We start from the raw sequence: 23,498 nt of genomic DNA, 5'->3' as shown, positions 1-23,498 counted from the left end.
GAGTCTGCCACTCCATATCCCTTCCTCACCCTGACAGGTTCAACTGTCTAACACCTCACTGGGCTGTGAGTTCCTTGAGGTTTGGGCAGCGACCATCCTCCTCCACATACCACACAGAGAGCATTGGGAAATGTCTGCAGAATTCATACTCCATTTTGATTTTCTCTAAAACTTTGACACATGGGAGGTGGCTTTATTTCAAAACTGTTAGAGACCTGCTTGCAGTAGAGGAATATATCCATTCCTGTTGGGGACTGAACCAAACCCTTCCAGGCAGACACTGTAGTTGCTTCAGATGTTCCTGGAGAGTGATCTTTAATCTCACCAGACTGAAGACACTCACTAGACCTGTGGTTCTCAAAGTGAGAACCAGGACCAGCAGCATTAGCATCACCTGAAAACTACTTAGAAATGTAAATTCTTGGTTCCTATCCCAAATTTACTTAATCAAAACCTCTAGAGGCTGGGCTTGGAAATCTGGGTGTTAAGAAGCCCTGCAGGTGGGGACGCCTGGGTGGCTCAGTCGTTAAGCATCTGCCTTCGGCTCAGGTCATGGTCCCAGAGTCCTGGGATCCTGCATCGGGCTCCCTGCTCAGCGGGAAACCTGCTTCTCCCTCTCCCACTCCCCCTGCTTGTGTTCCCTCTCTGGCTGTCTCTCTCTCTGTCAAATAAATAAATAAAATCTTAAAAAAAAAAAAAAAAAAGAAGCCCTGCAGGTGGTTCTGGTGCACACTGAAGTTTGAGGACCACTATGTCTAGATGCTCCCTGTGGTTGCTCACACTTTGACTTCAGCTAGAGCTGGGAAAAAGAAATTAGCTTCCAGAGTTTTCTAATGAAGTCATTACTTACATGAAGCCATAGACTGCAGGGATGAAATCCCAGGAGCTGAGAAGGAAGAAGGAGAGGCAAATGATTACCACTAGACTTCCCACGTACATCATGGCATACTCCCAAGAGAAGATCCAGAAGGCTTTGCTCTTCACTTTCACAGGTATGTACTGCCGCTAGGAGAGAAGGCAAAATGGTATATTTAGGGATGTCAAGGACAAAAAGAAATTATCAGCTTAAACTTCAAGATCCCTTCAGCAAAGCAAAGGACACAGAAAAATTTTGAAAATCAAAGGACTGAAAAGGATTTCCTTATGCTAGATAAACACTAAGCAAAAGAAAACTAGTTTAGTTATACTGTTACCAGATAAAATAAACTTTAATGTATAAAGAATTACAAAAATAAAGATGTTCCATAATGATAAAAGGTTTATCAGAAAGATGTAACAGCTCTAAACTTCTATGTACCAAATAACACGGTCTAAAAAAACATGGGGCGCCTGGGTGGCGCAGTCGTTAAGTGTCTCCCTTTGTCTCAGGTCGTGATCCCAGGGTCCTGGGATCGAGCCCCGCATTGGGCTCCCTGCTCAGCGGGAAGCCTGCTTCTCCCTTTCCCACTCCCCCTGCTTGTGTTCCCTCTCTCGCTGTGCCTCTCTCTCTATCAAATAAAGAAAATCTGAAAAAAAATAAAATAAATGAAAATATATAAAACAAATGTGGACAGGTCTACAAAAGAAAAACAGACATAACCATCATCAGTAAGTAACTGATAGATCAAACAGACAAAAATCAGTAACCAAGGAGGAAATAGGAATAGCACATTTTTAAAAAACTTGTAACTTCCCTGAGAATGAGTCAGGAAAGAAAAAAAGAAAAAAAAATCTATCTACATAGATATAGAAAACGTGGCAAAATGGTAACTGAGTCATCTAAATAAAAGGTTACTTGTTATACTCATCTTTTAACTTTTCTAAAGCATGAAATAAAAGATTAGGGAAAAACTAATTCAAGAAGAAACAGAAAATTAGAATGGTCTTACAAACATTTAAGAAATTGAATTAGTAATGAAAAATTTTCCCATAAAGGAAAGAGCCAGTTTTACAGGAAAATTCTACCAACATTCAAGAAGCAGGTTATTCTAATCTTACATTAACTCTTTCACAGCAAATATCGTAAGCTTTATACCAAAACCATTTACCAGCAAAAATGCAAAAATGCTAAATGATATATTATCTAACATAATTCAGCAATACATAATAAAGTTGGGTTATGACCAGGTTGGATTTATTCCAAAAACTCAAGGTTAATTCAACATAAGAAAAGCTATTAATATATGTAACACAAACAGCTTAAAAATAAGAAATCATATTAGTGTCTAGATATATGCAACTACTTATGATAAAAATAACAAGCAATAAAAGAATTCAGTGAAGGAGCAGAGTACAAAATTAACATACAAATAGCCTTCATATGCACTAATAAACAATTAGAGGACACAATGGTAAGGAAAACCACATTTACAATAACACCAAGGAAAAGAAAACTTAGACTTAAGTTTAACAAGGAATGTGTAAAACCGATTCATGGAAAATTTTAAAACACTCCTGAAAGACACTAAGGTAGACTTGAACAGATGGAGAGATATCCCCTGTCCTTGTTTAGGATGATTCAAAATTATAAAGAGGTCAGTTCTTCCTAATTTAATTTATTAATTCAAAGCAATAATATAATACCAATAAAAATGTCAACAAGCTATTTTGTGGAATTATACAAGATTAAAGTTCATATCGAATGGGGTGCCTGGGTGGCTCAGTCATTAAGTGTCTGCCTTCGGCTCAGGTCATGATCCCAGGGTCCTGGGATCGAGCCCCGCATTGGGCTCCCTGCCCAGCGGGAAGCCTGCTTCTCCCTCTCCCACTCCCCCTGCTTGTGTTCCCTCTCTTGCTGTGTCTCTCTCTGTCAAATAAATAAATAAAATCTTTAAAAAATAATAAAGTTCATATGGAAATACAAACATGCAAGGAATGAAGAACTAATACACGCTACAACAGGGATGAACCTTGAAAACCTCAAGCTAATTGAAGGAAATCAGTCAAAAAAAAGACCACATATTACATGATTCCTTTCATATGAAATGTTCAGGATAGGAAAACCTATAAAGACAAAAAGCAGAATACTGATTGCTAGGGCTAGAGGGGAAAGGGGCACTGGGGAAAAACAGAGTTACTGCTTAATGGGCATGAGGTTTCTTTTTGGGTGACACAAATATTTTAGAACTGATTGTGGTAATGGCTGCACAACTCTGTGACTATCCAAAAATCACTGAGTTGTATTCTTTAAGTAGGTAAATTGTATGCTATGTAAATTATATCTTGATAAAAATAAAAACTGTTAAAAGAAAAACACCATAAATAAGTAAAAAAGACAAATGAGAAACTGGAAGAAAATATTTGCAGACAAAGGGTTAATACTCCTAATATATAAAGGATTCTTAAAAATTGAGAGAAAACAGATCTAAATCCAACAGAAAAATGAGGAGGAAAAATGAACAGACAATCCACAAACATGATAAAATGTTCAAACTCATTCATATTTAAAGAAATGCAAATTAAAACAACACTGAGATACCATTTCTCATAATCAGACTGGCAAAATTTTATAATGTGACAACACATTCTGTTAGCAAGGCTGTGGAAAAACAGGCACTATCATAGATTACTGGTGGGAATAAAAAATGTGTACAATCCCTGTGGAGGGGAATTTGGAAAAGACCTTAAAAAACTACATATATACTTACCTATGGATCAGTAATTCTACTTCTAGAAATCTACCTTGAAGATACCCCTCTGACAGTATGAAAATACATATACACAAGGTTACTCATTAAAGCATTAATTGTGATTGCAATTGCAAAAAGTTGAACAAACTATGGTACGTCCACACAATGTAGTACTATACCACTATAAAAAAGAATGAAGATCTCTGTATATCAATCTGCAGTGACTTCCAAGAAATAGTAAAAAAAAGCAAAGCACTAAAGGGTACCTAGAGTATGCCATCCTTCATATAAGAAGGAAATACACAGGTACCTGCTCATTTGTGGAAAGAAACACAGGAAGGATAAACCAGAAACTAAAAATAGTTACTTAGGGTGACAGAGAAAGAAGGAAAAAGGAAAGAACAAAGGGCGCCTGGGTGGCTCAGTCAGTTGGGCGTCTGCCTTCAGCTCGGGTCATGATCCCAGGGTCCTGGGATCGAGCCCGGCATCAGGCTCCCTGCAACTTCTCCCTCTCTCTCTGCCTGCCGCTCTGCCTACTTGTGTTCTCTCTCTCTGTCAAATAAATAAATAAAATCTTTAAAAAAAAAAAAAAAGAAAAGAAAAAGAAAAAAGAAAGAACAAGATAGCAGGGATGAAGATAGAGTGATATTTCTCTGAATATGTTTTTTGTGTAGTTGATTCTTAGAATGATAGCAATATTTCTTAGTCTCTTCACATACCCCCAAATAAACAAAAAATTAAAACCAACCAAGGTGTAGGGGAAATCCAAAATGATACAAACAGTAATACATGAGCCTAACTATATCATAAATAAGGTAACTACGCTGAAGGGCCACATGGGAGAAGAAAAGAACTAACCTGAGTGACTTTGAGAAACAGTAGCCTGACAGAACAGTCATGCTAAAGACAAAAAGGATTTTACTTACGTGTTATAATCAAGTCATTAGATATACTTCTGACATGGGTATTTCTCACAGCAATTCTAGAACAACTTTGTGTGTTCTAGAACTGAACATATTAGCAAATAAACTGCAAATAATGAAAGCTGGGCTTCCAAACATTAGAGAAAGAAATTATACACAAGGAAAAGGAAGACACTAACGTGAACCCTGTGGTGTTGGACTGGAATCACAGGTATCAGTATAAACAGATATTGGGATCGATCTATTAGTGTGAAGAGATAGAGAGATAAAGAATTACAGACATGTTTGGGGGGCAGTTAGTGTACATACATGTATTTCATAACTCTTTCTGCTAGAAGCATGCCCATAACCCTTGGTTTCTAAATAGCATTCACCAATAAAAGGAACCAGGAGTCCTCAAAGAAGTAGTTGATTCCTGGGCTGGGGCAGGGAAAATACAAGATGAACTTGGATCACCTTGTGGTACCAGAAAGAAAGGAAGGAAAGGCTCAAAAACACAAGGATTGTCAAACGAACACAAGAGCCGATATAAAGGAACCCCCTTTTCTAGGTCAAAGCTAGAAAAATGTGAGTGATGGCTAATATTAGTATTGGATTTTTTTTTTTTGAGGTGAAATTCACACAACATACATTTAACTATTTTAAAGTATGCAGTTCAGGTGCTTTAATGGTTGCCATGAAAGAAGTTTGAGGTGGATGAGGGTTAGCTCCCACTCTACACTCTCTCTGCGAAAAAAGCAAGTTCCAGACCATATTCTGGTATACTTAACAACATTTATTAAACAAATATTCATTAGCAAGCAGGCACAAAGCACTTTACACAAATTATTCTGGGAGGTCCATTAAGTCCCAGCTCTCTCCCTTTTTAGTTGTACCAATCACCTATTGTAAAAAAAAAGCTTCACTTGGGGCGCCTGGCTGGCTCAGTTGGAAGAACATGTGACTCTTGTTCTGGGAGTTGTGAGCCCCATATTGGATGTAGAGTTTACTAAAAAAAATAAACTGAACAAAAAAATTTTTCACTCAAAGCAGAAGTGACAATATGACAATATCCCAGAGGCAGGGGTCTGTTGTCCTTGGAGTCACATCAGGCAACCAGAAATCCTCCTAAGAAGGCTAGACAGAGGATGGATTAGGAATGAAGCCTCAGGCACCATATCCAAGGGAGGAAGTTACAGGCCTTCCTGGATTCTTATTCCCCTTTCATGCAAGTATAGTAAGCGTCTCTAAAATAGTTTAATCAATTCCATTTCTTTTGAATACTTCAATTGCACCTACTTTTTTTAAAGTTTATTTATATTTTGACAACTGACAATATACAGATACAGAACATCTCCATCATCACAAGAAGTTCTATTGACAACGCTGCTCTAAAACAACACAGTTTCAAGAGAATATTATATTTCTGGGGATGGAAAATGATTTGACAAAGAGGAGCCATCCAGAGATAAATTCAAAGAGGAAGGCACTTAAGGTTCTGAGTTTCTTCCTGAAAAATACTGCCTGCCGTCTAGCATAAAAGGAAGGGAGGCAGGGAGGGAGGGAGGAAACCCACAGCCCAAGGATGGAGGAAAAAACCCTCGAAAGTAAAAATGTTCTTTTGGTTTGTTTTTCCCTTCTTCCCTATTTAAAGGTATTTAAAAAGAAGGGAAGTGAAAAAGACAGCCATGAAGAACTGAATCAGGTAGACTGTTCAAAGCTACTCTCTGAGGAGAGTCCTAAGCACAGATCCAGGAGATGAGGTTTCGCTTTTCACACATCCATTAGCAGCCCCCACATTTTGGTTTGCTGCCATGTTCTTAGAGCTTTATTGAACCCAAAGTGTTACTGTTGATGCTTGAGTGGAAAATGATTTTTCCCCCCCTTGGCAAATCTGTGATGTAAAATGTGCATTAAATTTTAGGTATAATTTTTGTTAAGACTTGGTCTAGGGGTCAGGTTTGCTTTAGGAAACAGAGCCCTGAGAATATAATGTCATGTGGAATGTTTACTGAATCTATTTAAAAAACCTGGGTCTGATTAAAGATTAAGTAATCTTTTAGGACCACTCCCATTACACCAAGTGAGGCACGCCTGAAATGCTTAAAAAAGAAACTCAAGTGATCCTTTCTTTGATGGCTTATTTATAAACCCTAGAGCCTAACTTAATCTAGAGGTCCACATTGCACATTTCCCAGTGAGCAGATAAGCATTCATTTTACCCACCTTTTTTTTCCTCAATAGCAAATGCTGACTTAAAATGAAATGAGTAAGTTGAAGGGTTGGGCGAATGGTGCCCTAAATATTTGGATCAATTCTTAGAAATCTTTCCATTGTAAAATAGAACACAAGATACAGAAAACCACATAAAACAAATATGTAACCTAGTGAATGATTATGAGACAAAGATCCATACCGTTAAGAGGAAGAAATGTCCCTCCACTCTCCGAGTCTATTGGGCCCTCTCCCAGACAGTCTCCTCCTCCCTCCAAAGTCACCACTGATCCTGGCTTGTAGAGTACTCACTTACTTGCATTTCTTGATGGTTTTCTATCAAAATGTGTATGCCTTTACACTATAGTTTAGCTTGCCCATTTTTAAAAAATTTAATACAACTTTTAAGTCTCTTAATTTACAGGTCCTCCAACCCATTCCACTCATGCCCCCTACAATTCATAGGTTGAAGAACCTGGGCATTTAACCTGTAGAACTTCCCACAATCTGGTTTTTGCTAATTACAGACTTTTCTTCAGTATTCCTTGCAAATTGGCAACTGCATCCCCTTGGCAAAACTCTGGTGGTGGTGAGTCCTTTTCTCAGGAGGCGTGATTTTTGTCTTTCATGTTAGTAGCTATTAACACTCAATGCCTAGATCAACCAGTGTTGCAAAATGATGCTATCCTATCAATCTGTCTTGATTTGCAAGCTCAAAAACATATAGTAGCTCACCTACTATATGGTTACCCAATGGTACAGGGCAGGATAAATGCTTACTGTTTCCCCTTTAGTTCCAGTTTTCAAGGTAATGAATTGGTTTTGTCAATTCTCCTAATTTGACCAATTACAATTGACCTTTTTAATATCATTATGAATACCTGGATTTAAATATAATTTTGGGTTTCAATCTATTGCAATTCTAATCCTAATGAAACTCAAACTGTCCATCTCTGGTCAGTGGGAGCCTCTTCAAATTGGATCCTGAGTCCTTTTGAGATGACCCCAGCAGCCCTTCATAGCTTCCTTGTTATCTGGTATTACAATGGTCAAGGATTATCCTGTACATTTCCTGCCCTAAACATAGGATCAGCCATTTCTCTGAGAAACTCATTTCTTTTAATGGGTAAAAATGGTATTGTAAGGTCACAATCTGAGCCCCAAGGATACTCCTTGATACTGGGTTGGTCATTGTTTCTAGACCTTTTAGTGGACATAAACATAGACACACACACATACACATACATACACACACATATTCAAATTCCTACAGGGGCCAGGCAGGTAACAAATGAGAGAAGGGTAATAGAAATGAAGCACAGGGACTATGCTAAACTGTGAAGAGGGTGTACCTTGTCTAAAGGAGACAGATCTCCCAATTTTCCAAAAGAAGCCAGAAATGTACATTTTTAACATGAATTTTTTAAATGTTGACAACTAATTAAAATAAACACCATGGTCAAATAAAACACATCTGTGGGCCAGGTGCGGTCCATGAGCTGTATACTCTCAACCTGAAAAATGTAACCTGTAGTTACATCCCAGAAGTTATATGGTTGTGAATGTATAAAAAAATTTAGGAAGAAAAGCCTAACTACAATAAGAAAGGGGAGAAATGTGTAATTATCTCCCTCCCCCAACTCTCTAAAGCACTAGGGAGAAAAGCATTTTCTAGGGGTGCCTGGGTGGTACAGTTGGTTGAGCATCTGACTCTTGGTTTCAGCTCAGGTCATAATCTCATGGGTGGTGAGATCCAGCCCCGCATCGGGCTCTGTGCTCAGTGCCGAGTCTGTTTCAGATTCTTTTTCCTTCTCCCCCTGCCTCTCCCACTGGTGCTCTCTCTCTCAAATAAATAATAAATCTCAAAAAAAAAAAGAAAAGAAAAGCATTTTCTATACAGAAACCGTTTCTTTCTCAGATATGGTGAAAAAGACAAAAAGTCAGTTACCACGAAAAAAACCCCAAAACTCTTAAGGAGGTTGAAATCTAACAAAAGTTATTACACCTAGGTTCTTGGACTAACAGGATGAGATCCAAGAGATATATTTTACATGATAGGTATATTAGAGGCAACAAAGCTGGTGGAAAAGTTCATTGCAATTGCATGATCAAGTGCTCACACTCATTTTCACCCGTTCTAAAGATAAAGGAAGCTAACAGAATTGCCACGGCTGCCTTGGCCCCCCTCTGGAAGCAGCAGAGACAACAGAATGTTTCTGGGGAAAGAGAGTGAGTTGTGAAAATTTCAGAGAAGGTCCCAAAGAAGGCCTGGGGAAGGACCCATTAACAAAAAAGACCTGGTCGGGGGAGGGGGGCACCTGGGTAGCTCAGTAGATTGGGCATCTGGTTCTCGATTTTGACTCAGGTCGTGATCTCGGGATCGTGGGATGGGGCCCAGCACTGGGCTCTGCTCGAAGCATGGAGTCCGCTTGGGACTCTCTCTCTCCCTCCACCCCTCCCTTCCAGCCTCCCCGCCTCCTTGTGACAGTGCTCTAGGCAGGCACTCTCTCTCTCAAGTAAATAAATACACAAAACATTAAAAAAAGAAAGGAAGGAAGGAAGGAAGGAGGGAAGGAAGGGAGACCTGGTTGGGTTTGGCTCCTTTGGTGCAAGCTAATATCATGTGACCGGCTGCTCCAGGCTCCAGAAAAGTATAGAAATCACAGGATTAACCTTTTCAGTTCAGACAAGAGAAGGTCAGACTGGGTTAAAGCAAAAACCATAAGAACACTCATGAGGTGTTTCCCCCTGGTTTCTGTTACTTTCTTTCAAAGAAATTAAGAACCTCAAGCCATCTAAGGGGGTCCAAGACTTAGGAACCCCAAGCAAAAGGAAGGAGGGAACTAGAAACTTGCCTGACTGCACCATGAGCCTCCTTCTGCCAGCCCCACAGCTTCAGCCTGGAGGTCCTATGCACTTGGCATATCCTTCCCCGTAGCCTCTAGGTCCTGTGCCCTAAAGTGGCTCACTATTTTATTCTGAATGCTATCAGATCATAACATTTTAGCTTCTAATTTGAAACCAGGCTGTAAGCCAAGGTCAGAGAGAGTAAAGTTGAGGGGAGGGGACCCGATGAGCTTAAACTACCATTCTTATAAGTGACCCACTAGGAATCCAGATGCAACATCCCCTGCCTTTGACCCTGAAGCCTTCCTGGGTCTCTTCCTGGGAAGAGAAAAACAGCTGTGCCTCTGGCACTGATCAGATGTTAGCTTGTCTGCAACCTGCCTTCTGTACCCTCTAGAGATTCCACTGGAAGAATGGAGGTAGGTTTGTAGTGTCAAAGGAAGAAGTACAAACTAATTTTTATAGTTCCTTTGACACTAGAAAATGAATTATTTTCTTTCCCCCCCTCATCACCCCACGTACCCTCAGACTGATGACCATGTCCCTTCTATGAACTCTTATACTCTGTTTTAATACTTAATGTGTTAAGCCTTTGCAGTAACTAATATTATCCCCATTCTGAGGCACAGAGAAGGGACTGAATAAGGTGACTGGCTGAGCTGCTCGATTCCATGACTCAGTTGTACTGTCCCTTGACATCAGAAGGAAATTTGAGTTTTAAATGAAAATGATTTTACAAAAGGCAGTATTTAGAAATTGGCTTAAAAACCATTTTAAAAATTTTAGTCAGTTCATGTGTACAAATAAATATATTTTTAATGGTATTTATTTGATAAATATTTGCACAAAAATTCTGGTTGTATGCATTCCTCTTAGGGTTCAGACTTTCTAAAGAATGAACTGTAAATATGAATAAAAGAAATGCAAACAGCATATTGTTATGTGGAAAAATTCTTGGATTCAACAAGAATCTAGAAAGAGAATCAAAGCAAAACTTCACAGTGCAATGATACATCTATTGGACTAGCAATCATATGTCAAATTTGAAAAGCCAGTGCTGGAAACCTGAGAGGAAATGGTTCACTGCACTTCATTTTTTTTTAAAAGATTTTATTTTTGGGACATCTGGGTGGCTCAGTTGGTTAAGTGACTGCTTTCGGCTCAGGTCATGATCCTGGAGTCATAGGATGGAGTCCCACATCGGGCTCCCTGCTCAGCAGGGAGTCTGCTTCTGCTTCTCCCTCTGACCCTCCCCCACCCCAGGCTCGCTCGCTCTCTCTCTCTCTCTCTCTCTCTCTCTCAAATAAATAAATAATTCTTTAAAAAAAAAGACTTTATTTTTAAGTAATCTCTACACCCAACATGGGGCTTGAACTTACAACCCCGAGATCAAGAGTCTCACGCTCTACTGACTGAGCCAGCCAGGCGCCCTAATTCACTGCTCTCTAGATGCTGATGGTGGCACTACAAATTGGCTCAGGCTTTCTGGTGAACACTCCAGTCTTACATAATTAGGACTATGAAACTTCTCACACCTTTGGGTCCAGTGAGTCAGCTGGAGGAATACACCATAAGGAAGTAACTTAAAGAAAACCAAATTATAGGGCGCCTGGGTGGCTCAGTTGGTTGGGCGACTGCCTTCAGCTCAGGTCATGATCCCGGAGTCCTGGGATCGAGTCCCACATCGAGCTCCTGGCTCAGCGGGGAGCCTGCTTCTCCCTCTGACCCTCTCCCCTCTCATGCTGTTTCTCTCTCTCAAATAAATAAATAAAATCTTTAAAAAAAAAGAAAACCAAATTACTACACTATTTATACCAGTGACAACCAGGGCACATCTCAAATTCCCCACACAGGACAAAGACCAAGCTACATCATGTATCGCTGTGTACATCAACACAAAGACATACTATGAAGTCACTTAAAATGACAAGCATATAGCCTATTTCAATAAATGGAGGTATATACTCAGTTTTAGCAACAGTGCCTATAATTAAGAACAAAGGTTCTGAAACGAGACATTTCTTGGTTTGACTCATGGTACTGTCCCCTGTATACTTTCAAGAAATGTTTCTCGTTTAAGAATGGATTTGGACCATGCAGGACCTACAAGTAGTTTCTTGCTCTTTTTTTTTTTTTTAAAGATTTTATTTATTTATTTGAGAGAGAGAGAGAGAGAGCGCAGGAGAGGGGGGATGGTCAGAGGGAGAAGCAGACCCCCTGCTGAGCAGGGAACCCGATGTGGGACTCGATCCTGGGACTCCAGGATCATAACCTGAGCCGAAGGCAGTTGCCTAACCAACTGAGCCACCCAGGAGCCCTGGTTTCTTGCTCTTGAGGAGATGTGTGTATTCTCAATGGCGTGGAAAAGAGAGACAGATGGCATGCTCTTGCATCAGGATGAGTTCATATCTCAGCACTGTCACTTGCCAGCCATGTCACCTTAGGCAAGTGACTACACTGCCCAACATTCCAGTTGCAATTCATGTGTCTAATATGGCTAATATGAGACGAATACATGGCTAATAATATGACCTACCCCATAAAGTTCTTATGAGCTTGAAATGAAATGATGCCTGCAGAGTGCTCAGTACAGTGCCAGACATAGTAAGTTCTCCGTAAATGTCAGCAATCTGTATTCTTCAATTAATACTGATCACCCGCCATGATCTCAGCATTGCACTAGGGACACCCACTACATTTAATCCCTACAAGAACCTTACAAGGTGAGTGTTGTTATACAGAATTTTTTTTTTTAAGATTTTATTTATTTATTTGAGAGAGAACATGAGAGGGGAGAGGGTCAGAGGGAGAAGCAGACTCCCCACTGAGCGGGGAGCCCGATGTGGGACTCGATCCTGGGACTCCAGGATCATGACCTGGAGCTGAAGGCAGTCGCTTAACCAACTGAGCCACTGAGGTGCCCCTATACAGAATTTTTTTAAAAAATGAGCTGAGAGAGGGGCCTATGAATATTAGATGAGAGAAGGAGAATGCAAGATGGTTGGCAGATCCCAACTATAAACAAGTAAAATGAAATACGCTCATACATTGGCAGTGATATGCATAATTGGAATTTAATGGTCACTAGGCTCATTTTGTTTAAAATCAGTTAAGTGTCTTTGTTCGGTTTTCAAGTAGAAGCAAGTAAATGTGAGATAGGGACCCAGTCCTATTGCTTTAACTGAGCCATGCCCTTCCTTCCCCCAGGCAATGACCAGGCCAGGTATTAAGTGTCACATGAGCGCTGGCTTCTGACCAGCAAGTGCTTACCTGGAGGAGATAGAGGAGTCCTGGAACGAACAAGGTAAGTGGGTACAGAGACTGGTATGTTGCTAAGGCAAGAAAAATAGCACTGAGGAAGGCACTACCTGTAAAAAGAAATAAATATATGCAATAATCCAGCCTTAGCAATCAGGGTTAGACTTGGCAAGTCCCCCAAACAAGAAACTTCCCATAACTGGTCAAATAAGTTCTTATCACATGTCTCCTTGTGTACAAAATGCTATGCAAACACACACAGTGAGAGCTTCTTGGCTTGATTTCCTGTGAAAGGAAACCTAGGAAGTCAAAACTATTTACCTTTAGCAAACTAAGACACCTCAACTATGTTTCCTTTAAATTTTCAGACCAAGAAAGATTTCACAAAACTTTGGCCTAAAGATGAATAAAGGGATCGAGTCTATTAACATCTATGTCCTGTTTAACTTATCAATGAAGCCCATAATTATCGCTTAAGCGATTCAGAGCTGGGAAACCCATCCCTATTTTACAATACCCTTTCCTTATGCACTATCTTCAAGTCATGTGCTTATTATTAAGGTATATTAATTTTTATTAATAATGTCCCCATTCCCTACATAAAATGGACCATTATGATATAACAAATTTGCAATGACATAGAAAGATATTTATAACATCCCATTAATTGAAATTTATAAACAAGATATATACTATGATCTCTTTAAAAAAATGCATAAGTAAATTTTTTAAAAAAGACTAAAAGACTAGGCCCAAGTTCACATGATTTTCTCTTGGTGGCTGAGTTACAGATTTTTTTTTTAAAAATTTTTGCTTCTCTGTATTTTCTAAACTTTCTATAATGAACATGCTTTGTTTTTGTCATAAAAAAAACTGATTTCCTTTCTTTTAAAGGTTTATTTATTGGGGCAGCTGGTGGCTCAGTGGGTTAAGTGTCTGCCTTCGGCTCAGGTCATGATCCCAGGGTCCTGGGATTGAGCCCCACATGGGTCTCCCTGCTCAATGGGGAGCCTACTTCTCCCTCTCCCGCTGCAGCTCCCCCTGCTTATGCTCTCTCTCTGTCAAATAAATAAATAAAATCTTTTTTAAAAAGGTTTATTTATTTTAGAGAGAGAGTGAGAGAGGGTGTATTTGCCCGCATGAGCAGGGGCAGGGTTGGGGGGAAGGGGCAGAGGGAGAGAGAGAATCTCAAGCAGACTCCCCACTGAGCACCAAGCTTGGAGCCTGGGCAACACCAGGCTCGATCTCATGACCCTGAGACCACAACCTGAGCAGAAACTAAGAGCTGGATCCTCAACCGACTGAGCCATCCAGGCGCCCCAAAACTGATTTTTTTTCCTAAAAAACTAAATAGCTGTTCTCTTTCGGTTGGTTTTGGACCACAGAGTACCCTAAAACCAAGGCTAGAGAACCCAAATTTGCAACAGAGGTTTCAAAGTGGGCCCAGAAATCAGGAGAGTGTGATTGATGGTCCAAGGCTGGTATCTTGTAATGATAATGTTTCATAAAGGATAGGGCTCATGGTCACTCTCATTAGTGTGGGGTCAACTGTTTACTGGAAATAACATATAGCCTCTCAATGGTATTTCATTAAAGGAGGGACTAGTCACTCCACTCAGCCTGAGAGGTTTTACCTCTCTTCCAACTCAGCTCCAGAAACAAACAGAAGGAGATGATCCCTAGGGTTTTTTTGCCGACCAAAGTAGTCTCTATACTTGAAACACCTCAGAGCCACCTTGGAAGAGGAGGGTTACGAATGTGACTACTTTATAGGACAGTGAGTGGAGAGAAAAGAACTTTGAGGGCTCCGCCCCTCAAACCAAGGGAACTCAGCAGCTAGGAACAATTCCTGATTGAAGAAAATGGAAGGCAGGCATAAAAAGGGGCAAAAGCTGGAACTAAAAGACCAGGGACCGAATTCTCTGGGGCGGGCTGTTTCACCATGCTCATCAGTGCCAGGCATGATGTCCTATATCCAGGGTACTTGTAAACATGACTGAGCAGGGACAGGATCAGGCCCAGCCAAGCTGGCCCACCAGCAGAAGCCCCCACATCCCCGCTGAGCCGCAGATGCCTAGAACCAGGATCAGGTCAATTCTGAGCCAGGGAGATGGCAGCGGTGGGAAGGTACTGTTCTGGAGGCGAACAGCTAAGGTGGGTTCAGGGTTCCCTCACTTGGCCAAAAATCTGAACGACATTTTGTAGGAAACCAGCTAAGGGAGGGAAAACTGGAAAGAACTTTTAAATTTAGCATGACTTTCTGCAGAGACTGGGGTGAGAGAAAGAAGAGGCCCTTTTAGCAGAGGAGGGAGGCTAATGTTCCAACTCCATCCATTCTTACAAATGGGGCGAAAACAAACACATGACTTTCAGCCCTCTCTCTCCTAGGAGACACCAGGGAACCAAATAAACACAGCCACCTCCTGCCTTAATTGCCTGAGATCAGTAATTACTTGTCTGGAGCAGCTGACTCTCTATAAGGCCCAGGAGAGAAGAAATGGCTCATAGCATCATAGAAAGGACTTGTGAGTTTCAGAACACCTCCTCCGAAGATCAGGAAGAAGCAGTCTTCCTTCCTTAGATGAAATCATTCATAAGGAAAAACCTGTTCCTTCTGCCATTCTCTACCAGTAAGCGGCATCAATATCTCCCTGGCTACTTCAGTGATCTTTCACCTTCCCTGCCCTACACTCCCTCCAGCAGCCATCACGGCCTGCTGGTCAACCTCTGGAACATCCACCCCTGCAGTTCCTGCTCTCATCCGTTGCTTCTCCTCCTCAATGGTCATCCCAGTCTCCTCCCATCTAGTCCGCCAGAGAAGTACCAGAAGAATCCTTCTAAAACACAGATTATATCGTGACAAGCCCCTCTTTAAACACTTCTGATGCTTCTATTTCATCTAGCGGGTTAAGTCCAAACTGCAGCAGCAAACAAGGCCCTTCGCTATCTGGGTCTTAATTCTCCAGCTTCACCTCTCACTGCTCTCCTACACACATCCCATCCTCCAGCTACTCTGGACCATTCCCTCATTTCTGAAAACACCATACCCTTTCATTCCTGTGTCTGTTCTCAGCCTATTCCTTCTGCCCAAGCTGTCTTTCCCTGCCCCCCTTCTGGTAAAGACACATCCTCTAGTGGCCAATTGAAATGTCACTTCCTCTATGAAGCCTAAGCAGAAAGGATAACAGTAGTGATTATAGCTAATGATGGTTACTTACTAGGTGCCAGGCACCTATCCTCTGTATCCAGAACAATGCTGGACGCAAAAAAAAAAAAAAAAAAAAAAAAGCCCTCAGTAAACATCACAAGCACCTTGTGAAAGTTCTATTTTTCTACCCATTTTTATTCTACCCATTTTACAGGTAAAGAAACCAAGGTACAGAAACAGAAGGTTAAGTAATAATGTATCATTTTAAATAATGGAATCACTCAGATGATTCCAGTGCCCATTCTCTTAATTCATTCAATAGCCTCATTCAATACCCTCACATTCAATACTGATACTCTCTCATAATAATTTGCTAATGTTGCTCTCTCTCCCCATTTGTCTGTGAATTTCTTTATTTTATTTTTTTTTTTAAAGATTTTATTTATTTATTTGAGAGAGAGGGAATGAGAGACAGAGAGCACAAGAGGGAAGAGGGTCAGAGGGAGAAGCAGACTCCCCGCTGAGCAGGGAGCCCGATGTGGGACTCGATCCTGGGACTCTAGGACCATGACCTGAGTCAAAGGCAGTCACTTAACCAACTAAGCCACCCAGGCGCCCTGTCTGTGAATTTCTCAAGGGCAATAAATCTCTCTTCACTCTGAACCTCCAGCACCCAGCACAGTGCCTGGCACACCTGATGAATGAATGAATGAATGAGTGTCATTCAGTGATATATATGAATCCCTTTGACAAATCCAAGCACATTAAAGAAAACCAGTGTTTCTTTTTTGAGATATAACTGACATATAGCATTGTATTAGTTTCAAGTGTGTAGCATAATGATTTGGTATTTGTGTATATTCCTAAATGAGCACCACACTCAGTCTAGTTGAAACCAAGTTCTTAAGGAAGGAAAACTTAGCAAGTGTTAAAACACAGGTAATGAAACATGGGCAAAGCACAGAAGAAATCTGACTCTTGAAACAATGGAGCCTGCTGAATAGAAGTTGAGGACTTGTGGCAGGGGGCTGGGCACACAGAAGGCTCTCTGTGGAGTAAATTACTGGATGGCAGAGACCTGCGGTCCAGAGGCAGAAATGTGGTCCTCCAACAGTCAGGAGCCTGGTGTGTGGGATGCTGGGCCAGGTGTGGATGCACATGCACAGTCTGAGCAAAAAAAAAAAAAGTGAGGGGGAGTATGGTGATACACAAGAGACTCAGGGCTGATACATTTTGAAAAAGGCTAGAAGGGGTAAGATGAATGGATTAAGAAGGCAGAGGGATGATGATATGTGCTTGGGGCAAGGTCAGGAAAGATAAAGAAAAGTAAAAGGAGGGGCACCTGCCTGGCTCAGTCAGTAGAGCAAGGACCCTTAATCTCAGGGTCGTGAGTTCAAGCCCCATGCTGGGCGTGGAGCCTACTTAAAGAAAAAAAAAGAGAGAAAAGTAAAAGGTGACTTCAAATATTTTAGATAAACTATGCAATGTGCAAACATTTCTGGAGTGCCTGCTCTATGCCAAGCCTGTGCTGGGTGCCAGGAAGACTGGTAACTGAGACAGTCGCTGTCCTCAGGGAGCTCCCAGTAACCAGTGGCAAAATACGGAGGGAGGAAAGTATGAAGCTAGCCCATCAGGGGAAGCTGACACCTAAGTTCTGAACAATGATTAGGCGAGGACTGGCAGTCCAAGGGAACAGCGAGTACACAGGCAGGAGGGCGAGGGACAGAAGGGTGGAGGGGGCTATAATTAGCTTAACGGGCAAAAACAAGGCAAGCGTTGGGAGGAATGACTGGGAAAGGGCACAAAAGGGGCTCTTGTGGATGTTGGTAACATTCTGTTTCTTAATCTGAGTGCTGATTACTCATCATTTTGTGAAAATTCATGGAACTGTACACTAACAATTTGTGCACTTTCTGTATATATCTTATAAATACTTCAAACAAAAAGTTATAATCTACAAAGTAGGTAGCAGGCAGCACGCAGGTAGGTAGGGGTCAGGTGATAGATTGCACAATCGTCCCAAAGCATTGACTGACAGGCCCAGACATGACATCTCAAATAATGCCTGAAACTGCAGCCCCATCTGGACAAGAGCTAGGGCATTGTACTCATCTAACCGGGAGGAACTATGCCAAGAGGACTGTGAGATTTACCAAAACAAGATAGCCTACTATTTATCTGCTAGTATGGCCCAGATACTTGGATACTAGGTTTTCTGTCCAAGCCCTAGTCTCTGGCCTTATGATGGGACTATTAAAGTAAATCAGTCACATGTGTATATGCCCTGGCTATAGTATCTGGGAATTTTATTCTCTGCCCATCTAGCTTTGAGTATGTTTTCCAACTCTCTCTTTGTATCAGGGTGGGGGCCAAAACAAGCCTTGGCAAGACCTGGGGTAACAGTGCCTCCAGGGACTGTACCTTGAAGCCATCTGGGCCCAGGTAGTGGCAGAACTACAGGATAGAGCAGGAATGCGGATGAGGTGGGGCTCTGGGGGCTGGTTCAAGATACACACTACAAGTGGAATGAGCAGAGAGGGGTCACAGTGACCTGTACCAGGACAGGCAGTGGGACAGACTGGAACATGACAAAAAGGGCTGAGATCCTCTAGGACTCTGAGAAGAGGAAGTCGCACTAGGGCCTGAGCAAAAAGCAAGATGGCTGGGAAAGAGGAGCTGATGCTGGGGGCTGGCCCACCATACTACATTCCATGCCAAGTGCTCTTTTAACAGGGCAGGCACCCTCGGGGTAGACCATCCATATCAGTGATGATAATAATTAATTGAGCACATACTCTGTTCTGGCCACAGCTGTAAGCACTTCATGTGTATTAAGTTCTTCCAGTAACTCCATAAGGTGGGTACTATTACTATTCCCATTTTATAGAAAAGAAAACTGAAGCACAGAAAGGTGGTTTGCCCAGGGTCATAAAACCAGTGAATAATAATAACAGGGTTTGAACCCAGTCTCATTCCAAACCCCACACTCTTTAACTACATCACTATGCTACCTTCTTGATCTCAATCCATAAAAATCACAATAAGCAGAGCAACTATTTGTTGAATGGGTTGTGCTAAGGAAGCATGCTAAGCAGTTTATATTTCTTGTTTATTCTTCCCCTAATCTATGAAGCAGACATTATCTCTGTGATCAAATGGAAGCTCCCGAGGCTTTGTGATTTGCCCAGGGCTACAGAGCTGGTAACGAGAAACTAGGTTTTGAAGCTGCTGTGATCTGAAAAAAAAAATGCAGGCTGCTTTGTCCTAGGGTCCTCTGTGACTTTCTTCATGGGCAGGGCTTTACCCTAGAGGAACCCATATGGAAGCGATGGGCTTAGGCCTAAGGATCATTGCTCTGCCATTGCTCTTCCAGGGCTGAGCTCCGCGAAGAGACCCCCTCATTTTTACCTCCAAGTCCTCCCCGAATGCTCAGGGAGCCCCTATCAATCCTGAGGGATCTTTTAAAAAAGAGGGCATTAAGAGTAACTTAGCATCACTATTTACTGAGCTCTTAGTACACCCCCCATACCATGCTGTGTTTTACATGCACCATCTCATTCGTCCTTTATATTTGCTCTGCGCAGTAGGGACTGTTTCGATCCCATGTTATGGATAAGGAAACTGAGGACCAGAATAGTTAACTGATTTGATCAAGGTGATACAGCCAGGAAATGGGGGAGCTGGGATTAGCTACCAGATCTGTCCGACATCAGAGTAGCCTGAGCTCTTAATTGCCCTGGACTGCCTCTGAGAGTCCTTCTTTTTCCTTGAGAAGTAAGTCCTGTCGCGCACACACACCTCTTTTGGTGAAACAAGAAGAGTTGGAAGGGTCCTTAGGTGGCAAATCTCAAGAATTCCTACTTTGGAACATCTCATTATTGACAAACACCAACAGTGAACAAGCAGGACTACCCATTAACATCTGTTTGTTTCCCTTTTATTTATTTATTTATTTTTAAAGATTTTATTTATTTGACAGAGACACAGCGAGAGAGGGAACACAGGCAGGGGGAGTGGGAGAGGGAGGAGCAGGGAGCCTGATGTGGGGCTCTATCCCAGGACCCTGGGATCATGACCTGAGCCGAAGGCAGACGCTTAATGACTGAGCCACCCAGGCGCCCCTGTTTGTTTCCCCCTTTTTTAAAAGATTTTATTTATTTATTTGACAGAGACACAGCAATAGAGGGAACACAAGCAGGGGGAGTAGGAGAGGGAGAAGCAGGCTTCCCACGGAGCAGGGAGCCCGACGCAGGGCTTGATCCCAGGACCCTGGGACCATAACCTGAGCTGAAAGCAGACGCTTAACGACTGGGCCACCCAGGCGCCCCTGTTTGTTTCCCTTTTTAAAGCCTAACGATTATTTCACAGAGATGGAATATTTTAACTAGCCACTGAAAAGCAGACGACCCCTTGACCGAAAGCCCTAACCTCTGAAGTGAAACCCAAACTGCTCCACTAAAATAACATCAACCCTGACCTTAGACCTGTTTGCTGGCCAACTCCACAAAAAGGACATCACAATACAATGGCCTGGGCCTTGTCCTGGCCTGTAGCTCTTGCTGTGTCCCAGTCAATCCTAGACTGCCACAAAGGGGGCCACAGGAGAGCAAGCAGGAGAAGGGGACAGAGCCAATGAGGACACTCTGTTCTGTGGGACACTAGCTCCATGGAAATCTGGGGAGAGAGTTGCCAAGTTTACTTCCACTGTCCCTAACTTATCAATCAAGTAAATTTGTTTTTAATTATGTGCCCACTAAACAAACTTTGGGAAAAAACAGATGTGATAAGGAAACAGAAACATGAGCTTACTCTACAGAAACAAGTATGCTTTTGGAATCTTTTTTCTATTTTTGTTGTTTTAATACAGTTGAGGTTATATTTTATTAAAATATATAATCTTGTATTCTGCCTTAAAAATAAGTATCCTCACATAATTTGCAATTATTTTTTAAAGATTTATTTATTTATTTGAGAGAGTGTAAGTGGGGGGGAGGGGCAGAGGGAGAGGGAGAGAGAGAGAATCCTCAAGCAGACTCCCTGCTGAGCACAGAGCCTGACCCAGGGCTTGATCCCAGGACCACGAGATTGTGACTGAGACAAAATCAAGAGCCGGCTGCTTAACCGACTAAGGCACCCAGGCAACCCTACAATTATTTTTAAACACATGGGCAAACTATTCTTTATGTAGCAATTCCTCTCTCTATTTTGGGATTTGTTTTTTTCAGAGAGAGAGAGAGTGCTTGCACTTGCATGCAGGCATATATAAGTTGGGGGTGGGGGGAGGGCCAGAGGGACCTCTCTCTGTTTTGAGATATTTTCTATTTTTTCTAGTCATTATAAATAATCCTGCAGTTAATGGTTTTGTATCATAAAGCTTTGTCTATATTCTGCACTGCTTTTGGATAGGTTCTCAAAAGTAGAATAAATCAAAAGTACAAACATTTTAAGACTATTGCTAAATTGTTTCCCAAGAGGCCTGTATGAATTTCTAAGTCAACTCCCCATGTAGGAGAATGCCTATTTGTCAGCACCTTTGTCAGCACAGAGAATTATCTTCTAAAATCTTTGCCAATTTGAAAGGGAAAAAAAGCCACTCCTGTGTTATTTCAATTTGCTTTTATTGATTATCTATGGAGTTGAATATTTTTCCATATTTTTTAGTCACTTATATTCCTTCTGTGTGAATTCTCCCAACTGTTTTCTCCCAACTTTAAAAAAAAATTTTTTTTAAAGATTTTATTTATATATTTGACAGAGAGAGACACAGCGAGAGAGGGAACACAAGCAGGGAGAGTGGAAGAGGGAGAAGCAGGCTTCCCGCGGAGCAGGGAACCCCATGCGAGGCTCGATCCCAGGATCAGGACCTGAGCTGAAGGCAGACGCTTAACAACTGAGCCACCTAGGTGCTCCTTTAAAAAAATTTTTTTAAAGATTTTCTTTATTTGAGGGGTGCCTGGGTGGCTCAGTTGGTTAAGCGACTGCCTTCAGCTCAGGTCATGATCCTGGAGTCCCGGGATCGAGTCCCACATCAGGATCCCTGCTCAGCGGTAAGTCTGCTTCTCCCTCTGACCCTTCCCCCTTTCATGTGCTCTCTCTTAAATAAATAAATAAATAAATAAATAAATAAATAAATAAATAAATAAATAAAATCTTTAAAAAAGAGAAAGATTCCATTTATCTGAGAAAGAGAGAAAGCAGAGCAGGGTAGGGAGTGGCGGGGAGAGGGAGAAGCAGACTCTCCACCGAGCAGGAAGCCTGATGTGGGACTTGATCCCAGGACCCCGGGATCATGACCTGAGCTGAAGGCAGATGCTTAACTGATTGAGCCACCCAGGTGCCCCCCAACTGTTTTCTTCTTTAAATGAAGAGTGAATTAGCCCTTTATAAATTTTATTAAAATTTAATTATGTGGTACAAATGTGAAATGTAGAAAAATGACTCACAGGTTTTACAAGTGAACCAACTTTATTGCATATTCTGTCAGTAGAGATTATTAACATACTCAAAGAGTTAGAGTGATTCAGAGACCCAACTAAAATAGAATTCTTCAAATATTTTGACAGATTTTAATAGACTGTTATTTGTGATGGCCTCTGTTTACAGCCGCCAACAATGGAAAATAACTTAAATGTCCAACAAAAGGGAAGGTCTGGGACCCCACAACAAATATACCAAGGAATGGAAGTAGAGGTGGGGCACAGTAATGAAAGGCATTTACTTCTCATTTTATACGTTTGAATTTTACTCTTACCAAGTACTTCAACTACTTACATGAACTCCTCCTAAAAGTTAAAACAAACAACAAAAAAAAACCCTAAATTTAGATTTATAGAAACTGACAAACATGTGACTAACGTCACACAATTCACATGAAATAAGTGATAAAAGTAAAACAAAATGGGGGCACCTGGGTGGCTCAGTTGGTTAAGCGTCTGCTTTCGGCTCAGGTCATGATCCCAGGGTCCTGGGATTGAGTCCTGCATCAGGCTCCCCGCTCTGCGGAGAGCCTGCTTTTCCCTCTCCCTCTGCCTGCCACTCCCCCTACTTGTGTGCTTGCTCTCTGTCTATCAAATAAATAAATAAAGTCTTTATTTATTTATTTTTTTAAGATTATTTATTGGGGCACCTGGGTGGCTCAGTCGTTAAGCGTCTGCCTTTGGTTCAGGTCATGATCCCAGGGTCCTGGGATCGAGCCCTGCATCAGGCTCTCTCCTCGGCAGGAAGCCTGCTTCTCCCTCTCCCACTTCCCCTGCTGTGTTCCCTCTCTTGCTGTGTCTCTCTCTGTCAAATAAATAAATAAAATCATTTAAAATAAATAAATAAGGAATATTTATTTATTTATTTGACAAGAGAGAAAGAGACAGAGGACAAGCAGGGGGAGCAGCAGAGGGAGAGGGAGAAGCAGACTCCCCACAGAGCAGGGAGCTCAATGCGGGGCTCGATCCCAGGACCCTAGGATCATGACCTGAGCTGAAAGCAGACGCTTAACCAACTGAGCCACCCAGGCGCCCCAACTCCTCT

At 41.7% G+C, this 23,498-nt stretch overlaps 1 protein-coding gene and 1 long non-coding RNA gene across 4 annotated transcripts in view; one reads left to right on the top strand and one right to left on the bottom strand.

The window, feature by feature from the left end:
* PIGU (phosphatidylinositol glycan anchor biosynthesis class U) overlaps window positions 1–23,498 on the bottom strand; it is an 87,114-nt gene that overhangs the window by 25,007 nt on the left and 38,609 nt on the right. For all 3 annotated transcript variants that reach the window (XM_025876639.2, XM_025876636.2, XM_025876637.2), the window contains 2 exons: window positions 12,842–12,939; window positions 851–1,005 (listed from right to left, as the gene is read on the bottom strand). In XM_025876639.2, coding sequence (XP_025732424.1) covers window positions 851–1,005; window positions 12,842–12,939 — 253 coding nt within the window. The remainder of the gene's footprint in view (window positions 1–850; window positions 1,006–12,841; window positions 12,940–23,498) is intronic.
* LOC112827825 (uncharacterized) lies at window positions 4,639–16,101 on the top strand. The gene is made up of 3 exons (XR_003209326.2): window positions 4,639–4,742; window positions 12,779–12,875; window positions 15,218–16,101. It is a non-coding gene; the product is annotated as an uncharacterized lncRNA (long non-coding RNA).

The sequence above is a fragment of the Callorhinus ursinus genome, unplaced genomic scaffold, assembly GCF_003265705.2.
Source record: "Callorhinus ursinus isolate GAN/ISIS: 27379988/994484 unplaced genomic scaffold, GSC_fseal_2.0 scaffold38, whole genome shotgun sequence".
NCBI classification, from domain to species: Eukaryota; Metazoa; Chordata; class Mammalia; order Carnivora; family Otariidae; genus Callorhinus; species Callorhinus ursinus.
The sequence above is the reverse complement of the archived record's forward strand: the minus strand, read 5'-3'. Positions and strand labels throughout refer to the sequence as shown.